General features: G+C 32.9%; 1 protein-coding gene across 1 annotated transcript; it reads right to left on the bottom strand.

The window, feature by feature from the left end:
- Positions 1 to 4283: 4283 nt before the first annotated feature.
- LOC106471462 (TBC1 domain family member 20-like) lies at positions 4284 to 8097 on the bottom strand. Its single transcript, XM_013932065.2, has 2 exons — positions 8037 to 8097; positions 4284 to 7869 (listed from the first exon to the last, which is right to left on the bottom strand). Exon 2 carries the CDS (start codon positions 7844 to 7846, stop codon positions 6458 to 6460), a length of 1389 nt encoding a protein of 462 aa, XP_013787519.1. The 5' UTR covers positions 7847 to 7869; positions 8037 to 8097; the 3' UTR covers positions 4284 to 6457.
- Between the last annotated feature and the right edge of the window lie 1879 nt (positions 8098 to 9976).

Below are 9976 nucleotides of genomic sequence, written 5' to 3'. Positions count from 1 at the left end.
TAGCTGATAAAAAGTAATGAAACGGTTTCATAGATTAATTTACTCTAACCCTGCCTAAAAGTGCCGCGGCTATTGAGGATTCCCTCTTGTTTTTAAGATGTGATCATTTAAAACATGGAAATTTCTTCATAATCATCCTGTCTTTTATCATAAAAGTTTTTTAGGGTTAATTTTAAGTTTTAAAATTTCATACTGACATAATAAATTTAGCTTACTTTAATTTTACCCACTTTCGTCTAAGCTTACCTTGAAACTATTTAGTGAGATTTCTAAAAGTTCTTTATCATAAAAATAACATTAATAATAATATCTCACAGTATTTTTCTTGTTCTAGTCAGTAAATAACACGCCGATAATATTACGTTGCAATCTAAGTTTATTAACATTAACTTCTAATCAAAACAAGCTACCCATATTTAGAGCCCGTAATGAGAATAGCTAATAAAATACACTAAGATAACTCCCTCTACCGAGCACTGACTGCTAAACGTCTCCTCAGACATTCTCGTCTCCCACCTTCTGATAAGTTTGCTACAGACACTATTTTATCTATTACTCTTATAATATTACTTTACTTATGATACAAGTTAAATTTCTTAGTTCACAAATATTTTTACATGACTTACAATGTTTAATTTTTAAGATTCCCTAAGGAAAATAAGCTTAACAATTATTCAAAACTTACCTGGTATCCCAAGTCGATGACGTGAGCTATTTGATGTTATTGTTAGGTAGGATCGTGCAGCTAATAATATAATATACAAGTCCACACTGGAATTAGTCAAACTTGACAAAGGATAATACCAGTGTTAAAATGTCCCCTTCTTTGAACTTAAGGTCAACTTCTAATTCCAGCCAAGACCTAGTAACAGTAACTGCCACAGCATGTTTCAAAATTCAATGATACTTTGGCCTCTTGGTAAAACCTCAGATATAACGTATCTTGTCTCCCAGTGCTATGTACACATATTATAAACCTATTCGACTCATATTCGATTTTTTGTTATTTTGCAGTATTGAGATATGCCATATCTTTTAACTTAAGTACTTCAAAAGTTATCTAAAGAATATTTTAATACATATAGCTTAGGTAACGACATATTCAACAATAACTATATAACGAATTCAAATACTTTATACAAGTCTAAAACCTACAGGTTATGATGAATAGGCCTACTTCTCTGAACTAATCATGACACCCTTGATATTTCTTTTCCTTCCGTCTGCGTCGTCCCACAAGGTCGTGGATCAAATTTTCTATTAGATCCACATCTGTTTAGCATATGGTGATGACTGAATTTCAGTGGTAGAACCTACGGGCGGTTTTACACAAACGTTGGAACAACACTAAGCTTGTTTTAGGCCTAGACTGTTATTGTCTGCCAAACTAGGGGAAACATAAGTTAGTGTTAGGTAAGACTCCTAAACGCACATGATTTACATTCATTAATATTGAAACATACACACACCTACAATACACTAAAATGCACGCAGACACACACACACATCTGCGTGTTACACACCAGAACTACATAAAACTAAAAATCAATTCAGAAGAAACTTACATTTGTCACTTGGGTATTTACAAAATATGTCTGGGTAACTAACTGTAGCATTTCTTTACAAGTTACTTATGGTTTCACGAAGATTTAAAATTTTGATTCTGTGTATTTATCAGTTTTATTTTCCGTGTGACGTAATTAAGGTGTTGAATATTCAATTAATCTTAAAATTAACAAACTAAACTGATACCCCGAATTTAAATTGTCAATATTGTGTACAGAAAGAGGAACCAGGGGATAATGGAGCACGGTTAATATGCTACTATTCTCATCGGTCTTGAGGGCCTGGTGATTAAGGTACTCAGCTCGCAATCTAAGGGTGGCAGGTTCGAATTCTACCACCTAACATTCTCTCCCTTTCAGCCGTGGGAATGCTGTAATGTTCCAGTTAATTCCACTATACGTTGGTAAAATAGTAGCCCAAGAGTTGGTGATGGGTGGTATTAATTAGCTGCAGTTCTTTTAGTGAGTCTAATCTATCATTTCTAAATTAGGGACGGATATGGCAAATATTCCTCGAGCACCTATATAAGGAATTCAACAAAACAAACAAACAAGCTCATCAGCTTGTGCCACAAGAAACCAGAGTTAAATACAAGCTTTGTGTGTCTTACACTTACAGGAGCGAAAAGGATTTATCATACTTATTACTTGTAATGCGTTGATTCAGCCATAATCTAAATAATATCTCGTGAGGTTGGCTAATAGCCAACTTAAGAAGAACTATGATACTCCAAAACCCATACTATAAGCTAAGAATGCAAAATAATAAAAAAACAATAAAAATAAATACGTTATATATATATATATGTGTGTGTGTGTGTGTGTTTATATATATATATATATTTTTCTTTTAGTTTTATGTTACGTTAACAGTACCGGTTAAAAACTTATAATTTTCTAACAGAATATAACCTACTTGCAAAACAGATAATAAAACAAAAACAACAAAGCTAACAGTCTACATTGATTAGTTATTACTGATATCATATTTCATTAGAGGGCACGTATTTCAAGTTACGAAGATTAGCTGTTAAATATTTAGATAAGAAAAAACTAACAATATAATCACTCAAAATGTCTATCCGGTGGATCAGCGGTATGTTTACGAACTTGAAAGCTAAATTCTCCCGCGGTCGACAGAGGGCAGATAGGCCTTTGTGTCGCTTGGCGCTAATAAAACAAACCAGTTAAAAATTTATATGTATATATAAAGAGCCGACTGTAATGATGCGCGAATAGCGCAATACTAGAGTAACAGTTACCCGAAGAGTCGAAGCAAAAATTATATGTATGCTATCTTCGTTCAAAATATTTTCTGTAGGAAATAGACTATTTCGTAGTATAAAAGTTGCATATAAAAATATTTTTAATGAGGAACTTAAAACAGCTTTTTTCTTCCTTTTTCTGATGAAACGAAGAACAGATTGAAAAAATAAAATTTATGTAAATGACATACAACGCAATAGAGTGTATTTTTTAAAAAATCAGATAATTCACTTATGAATTAGAGGGCGTGGCATACCCTTGGAATTTGCGTATCGACAAGTCCAAGATTCAAACCCGCGATACGCCTCTAAATACGCTCCGCACTTTTCAGCTGTCTGAGCGTTATAACAGTCACAGTATATCAGCTTAAAATTATAGATGGATGTACGCATGTTGCCTTTAACCCTTCGTTTGCGGCTTGTGTAAGTCTGCCTACCACCCCATCCAACAACAAACAAACATGTATTTAGGTATAGGAAAATAAGTGAAAAGTTTTTTACGTTAGTGATCTATTTGTTTATTTTTCATGAAATTTCAACCACCTTTTCATTTTTTCTAAACTATGTGCACATGTATGCATACATGGCAGATATTGTAATAAATGTTTGTATTTCTTCTTTTATTTAATAAATGATCGTATTAGCCTATTGGCATTAAGACATTTGTAAAATGTTGATTTTAAATGGAAAAGTCCAAGTGACTAAATTTCAGTCTTTTTGTGTCAGTAACTTAATTCAGTTTACCTTAAACACTTCTATAGTTATTTATTGGCATAAAGCTACATAGTGGCTTATCTATGCTCTGCCTACCATGGGTACCTAAACCCGATTTTTAGCTTAAAAGCCCTTAACGCCGAGTCACCAAGGAAGTAAGTGCCTCTATAAGAAGTATGGTCTTTCTATAGGTTGGTTTAATGTCGCAATTTACTACTGATTTGATTGAAAATACTTCGCAATGATATAGATCTTTTACGTTACTTACATGCTCTGTAATTTTTGTTTTCACCCTAGTCTAACGTATTTACCATACCACTGAAATGAGTATTTTATTTTTGCTCTAATCTATTATTATTATTGTTTGAGATTTATAAGTATTAGTGCAAAGCCAAACATTGGGGTATCTGCACTCTATCCACCTCGGGAAATTAAATTAAGTCCGTAAATTTACCCTCCGAGAATCAGGGTTTAAACTGTTTCAAAAAACATGCAACTTACATCGATAGTGTACTGCATCATGTTATATGTAAATATATTACATATCAAATCGCAATACAATTGTTTTATATTTCATACTTTACCGCTAACATACGTGTGGTGCCATCTGATGGGTATATATAACACTTTAATCTTTACTATGAAAATATTTTTCAGTACTCTCCATTTTTTTCCCTTTAATACATTTCACACACACACACACAAAAAAATCGAAACACACGCCAATAATTTGGATTATCATACTTTTACTTGAAATTAATGTATTTCTTGTACAATAACAGACCTTAAAAATCCAAACTTTGATTTAAACATCACTGTTGTGACATGATGTAGTGAATACATTTAAGAAGGTATTTTCCTTCTTACACACACACTCAGTTCCAAACTAAAATGGTAGCTATGGTATTTCTTAAAACTTATCTCTTCACAATCCACATTTAAACAAAAAAGGGCACCCAAAATTCAATCTTGAGAATTTAAATAACCAGATTTACATAGTATAAAACATTTCAACATAAAACGAAAGTTAGTAAGTTAAACAAAAATTCACTGTAAAGTTTCCTTAGTTCACCTGAAGCCCCTTAAAATGATTATGCAATGGCTAACAGATACAATGTTTTGCAGGGGGATCTTTCTTCATCAGTGGTAAACTCGGAATTCCCAGTTTGCCCCCCAGATGAAAAAGGTCCACCTTTCAAAACCACTCAGGTTATATGGTTTTATATTTTTGGGTTAAATTGATTTTTTAACATCACAAAGTAACTGTGATCCAATTAGTCAGAGAAACATCAAAAAATCTTATAATAATTCATACTTTAGCATGTTTGTTAGACTGTTATGTAAATCACACTATATTTCATGACTAAGGAATAATAATCTAAAATCAAATCAACCTAATTTAGGTTAAAATTACAGCTGGTCTAGAAATGTGTCACTGGTTGGTTTCACTTTTACATCAATAATATCTTTTGAACAGATATTAAAACAAACAAATAATAAATTCTGTGTTCATTCATTGTACAGTGTTTTCTTCAAATAACCAGAAAGAAACAGTCAAGGGATGTTTACTACTTTTTTTTTTTCCAACACACTACTGAATCCTTTACAAATAAAAATATATTTGTTTACTCTTCAGGACTATGGTGTTATCCTTTAAATGTTTTATACCAACTTTAAACATGTAACAGAGATAATGAAAGCCTTCAAACATATTATTCAGTTGTTAAGCTAGCCACAAACAATAATGAGTAAAAAAATGCTTCACTTATCACTTGGGATAACTAAAAGTAAGATAAGCGTTACAGCAACATAAAAACAATACTCTGATACTGACAGATGCAAAAACCCAAACATTTGAAAGATAAAAACACCAAATGGAGATTGAAAAAAAACAATGTAACGTACATGCCTTTCGCACAAGAAACTTCATCAAAATACTGTTTCCCACCACTGCATAACTAATTTGAAAACCCAATTGGATGATGCTAGGTATCTTCTAATACAATATTATAGTTTCAATTTTAATGCTGAAAGTTAGCGACGTTTGATTATTTATTAGCACCATTATATAGTCTCAGAATGCATGCTCTTCTGTTAATTCATTCAAAAGGTGACAGAAAAGTCACATGCCACCATGATACTTCTAAAGTACCACCCTTACTGGTATGTTTTTTTTTATGTTTGAGTTTCACTAACCATTTCTTTCTTTTGTTACAATAACTGGTTGGGTTGTCTTTAACCTCACAAAAACATGTGGAACTAATCCTATTGTGTCTCACCTGATGGTACATATTTCAAGCAGAACATTACTGTGGTGGGTAATATTTACATTGCCTTATATATATATGTATATATACATACTTGTAAAAACACCAAATATAACTGTTTGACAAAAAGCAACTAAAGAAATCATTTTTTGTTATTAGCAAAATGTCATAAAGTAGCAGTTCGATAAAGATGCACAACCGTGACATTCTTTCTTTCGAGACGATATTATGAGTAAGATAACATGCAGTCACTAGTACTGTTAAGTATAAACTTCTAAAAAAAAAAAGCTAAAACTTTTTGAATATATAAATCTGGATCTCATTATACAAAAGCTTCAAGACTCGAGTATTTTATGCATCAACCATATCATTTATTATTAACTTTTTTTTCTGTTATTTCATGCAGTAATATTTTATTTTCGTGACAAAATATTTTTTTTAGTCTAGCACTTATGTCAATTCAACTGTTTTGAAGTTTATACAGAAATAGTGTTTATAATCTCTGTATATCATTAATTTAGAAAAAAAAAAAATCATATGGAATTAAGACAATTTTCAATCAAAAAAATAAAGTTCTTATATACTTCATTTTAGAGGTTTTGAATTAAATTAGTTTGTTTTAGAATGACCTACTCTTTCCCTGGTCTCACTTATTATAGAATTGGTAAATCACTGCATAAAATACAACAGCTGCTGCCATAGTTATAGGCACAGTCCACCTTGCAGAAAAATATTCTGTAACGTTACCACACAGTGCATAGATTGTTCCACAAACAAGACCCTTCTGTTGCACTTGTTTCAATTTCAATCGCCGTCTTGTCAATTCTGCTTCTCGTTGCTTTTTTTGCCTGGTGATAAGTTCTTGTTCTGCTTTTAGAACTTCAGGTGGGTAAGCATCAAACAGATCTAAAGCTTTACTTATGAGGATTTCAAACGGCAAGTCATCGGGAATTTTTGATAGCACGGAATGGACGCATGCCATGTCACAATCCTGATCCATAATTTCACTTTCACGATGCAATACAATTGTTGCGGCTAAATACAAAGGCATCCACGGATGGCTTGCCAAAAAAAGATCAAACAAACGTACAACGTCGCTATAACAATTTAGTACATGACCATACCAAGTAATCACCCAACTTAGGCTGAAAATCACCCCAACATCTGACCTAAGGAGAAAGTCATGCAGAACTGGGTTAACTTTGTACAGAAGGGGATAAATACATTCTAAAACTTCATTCGTTCGCTCCATTGTTTTGTCCATAAAGACTCGCAAATGTGTCGTAGAAAGCTTTTCTATAACATTAAAAGCAATTTCCTCTCCAAGAACAAGTAAAAATGTTACACAAATATCATGGTAACCTTGATAGTAATGAAGATCTGGATATTTCACCAAAATTCTCATGATCAACAACACAAGCTGATCTTGCATTGCCAGCCTCCGTTTCTCTTCAATACTGGGTGGAAACCGCTTTAATGAACGATTTACATCCAAAACAACTTGACTGTAGTAATTATGCATTTCTAAAACTTTGCTATCAGGGCGGGGGGAGGTTTCATACACATCAACACCAGCTAACTTAGGCCACACTTTTCGACGAATTTCATCATCAACAAGACCACATTTGTTGACTGCTGCTTCAAAGAGAGTTTCCAATTCATCATCTTCCAAAGCCTGTCTAATTACACGAATCTTACGAAACTTGCGATGAAAATCTTGAACTCCTCTTGAAGCTTGGGTTTCAGATTGATGAACACCTTCAGCCATTATTACTTTAATTTTTGGTGAATGATTATTAAGTGCACTATCACTAATGTTTTGTACTTTGTCATACTCAGCATAATTAACTATTTTCTCTTTCAACTCGTTGCCTGGTTCAGCTTTTACCGACAGGTCGTTAGTTCCAAAAGATCGTTGTTCATTTGCATCAGTACTTGAACACGTGCTGTTTTCTTGATCTTGTGAGTCATCAACGGTCTGGTTTTTCCCAGAATCACTAGTAGTGCTGATAGTTACAATATTTCTTCGCCTCATTGCGAAATGTTTAGTTTTTAGGCCTAATGTCAAAAACAAAATAAAAAGTGTATTGCTTTAATTTGATGGTTTTACAATGCAACTACACTGAAAAGTTGCATAAATGTAGCCTCCATGAAGAGAAATAATCAAACCTTACCATAAATAAATTTACATACTTTTAATATAAAAACTACGTTGCCAAACTCACATCTCACACACGCCACTTGCACTTATCTGGGATATTATTTCTCACAGTCACAGGTGGTGAATAAACAGCCAAACACATACGCCCTCTACATAAAAGCTGTATGAACGTGTCATGAAAGGGTTTAGAATTAACTGGAAGCACGAGTTCAAGATAAAATAACGGAAACAAACAAAAAACGACTAAGAGCGTAGATTTAATTGTGGCGTAAGGCTCAATGAAAAAGTTTTGAGTAGGTTGAAAAAGGACGTTATACCAAGTATGTCAAAGAATATGATTAAGACTATTATCATTAAGAGATTTTGAGCGAGTGCAGAGAGTTTCTTTTTTATTTCATTTTAAACTTTACCCTTTACCACTTTATTTATTTATTCATATTAGTAATAGTAGTACTAATTATTTTATTGATATTTTTAACTTAGTCGTTTTTATTAATTTAGTTATCCAAGCTAGTGTTACTGTTGTTAGTTAATTTGATCTAATAGTAATAAGCTAACCCTAGCTTGGTCCCTGGATTTTCTGAGTAGTCCCAGAGTCCGATGCTTATGAGTTATATCCTCCTATGTGTTGTTTATTAAGTATATTGTATCTTCGTTGGCTTAAGTAAATGTTAGAGAATGCCGATTCGGTTTGAAATTGGTAGATGATAGTATAGCATTGTAATTTGTAGGACCCTCGTGATAATTCTACCACTTATAAGTTATACTACTGATCCTGAGGTGATCCTTAAAGTTCAACATTCTTATAACAAAGCTTCCAAACTTCAAACTAAATGAAAAAAGTTATCCTAGTGATCATCTCAATTGAATAACAATTAATCCATGATAGGAAACCCACTTAAATTGCTTCAAAGTTCAATGTACTAACGAGAATCCGGGTAAATGCAATCAATTGGTCTTGACTTGAGTTCTGAAGGAAGGAATTACATCTCTGAAATTCGTGACCTATGAAAATTTGTTGACAGGGGTGAAGTGCCGGTGATGTAAGTAAAATATTCTTTTGTCTAGACTTTGCATCAAATATCTTAACCAGGGGAATGATATGTGACTGCCCAGTTGCCAAGGGCTAGTAGAGAATGCTGAGGAGTTTTTTTTATGAAGTGTCACCAGAGATAGGCGCAGGGGACTTGTATTAAGACCATGCAATTCTGATTACAAGATCCTATGTGTCAAACAACTAATTAGGAGAGAAAATAAATGTCCATTAGTTACGAAGAGTGTTGCAGTCACTTTTGATGAAACAGTTTTATTCACTCACATTAATGTTTGTCTGAATGCTTCTCTGCAACTTGTAAGACTTTGTATCAGTAATATGGTACAGTATTTTTACTGCTATAGCTTTGGACGTATTGTTGCTTATAGTCGTAACCATAATTAGTGGCCTAAGTGTGATGATTCCTGAGGCATCTGATTGTGTCAAGGAGTCACTTAATTGTGGTGAATAACATTTTACACAATTCTTATAGTGCGCAATTTATTCATAAGCTAAAGTGTTTGAAAACTTAGAAGCAAAACAAAATTTATCTTCTTGAGAGGTTCATTTGATTTTTAACAAATCTTGTATCAGAAAGACATATGCATAGGTAAAAAAATTGTCCAGATTTTCAACGATTCAGATGTGACATCTTTGATTCAGGTGCAGTCCATGCAACCTTCTGGTGTTTCACCTTTTTTTTTGCACTGAATTGCAAGTATATATGGTTATTATATTATTTATGTGTATGAAAAAATGCTGTTATACAAACATTCGTAATATGTAGACGTATATCTTCTTAGTGACTTTAATCAAGTAGCTTGGAATGATACTGGACAATCAATGGACTTTGAAAAACACATTTTCTCTTTAATTTATGTATGGCTGAAACATGTTAATTTTCTTAAAGATTTCTCTGGTACATTGTGGGGAACTCATCATCTTACTCTTTTGTTGTTATTTCAACCTTC

Source organism: Limulus polyphemus, unplaced genomic scaffold, assembly GCF_000517525.1.
Source record: "Limulus polyphemus unplaced genomic scaffold, Limulus_polyphemus-2.1.2 Scaffold4637, whole genome shotgun sequence".
In the NCBI taxonomy this organism is placed as follows: domain Eukaryota; kingdom Metazoa; phylum Arthropoda; class Merostomata; order Xiphosura; family Limulidae; genus Limulus; species Limulus polyphemus.
This window is presented reverse-complemented; position numbering and strand designations above follow the sequence as displayed.

Excerpts from the sequence above, each read along its gene's own strand:
- LOC106471462 (XM_013932065.2), bottom strand. The coding sequence starts at position 7,846 with ATGAGGCGAAGAAATATTGTAACTATCAGCACTACTAGTGATTCTGGG.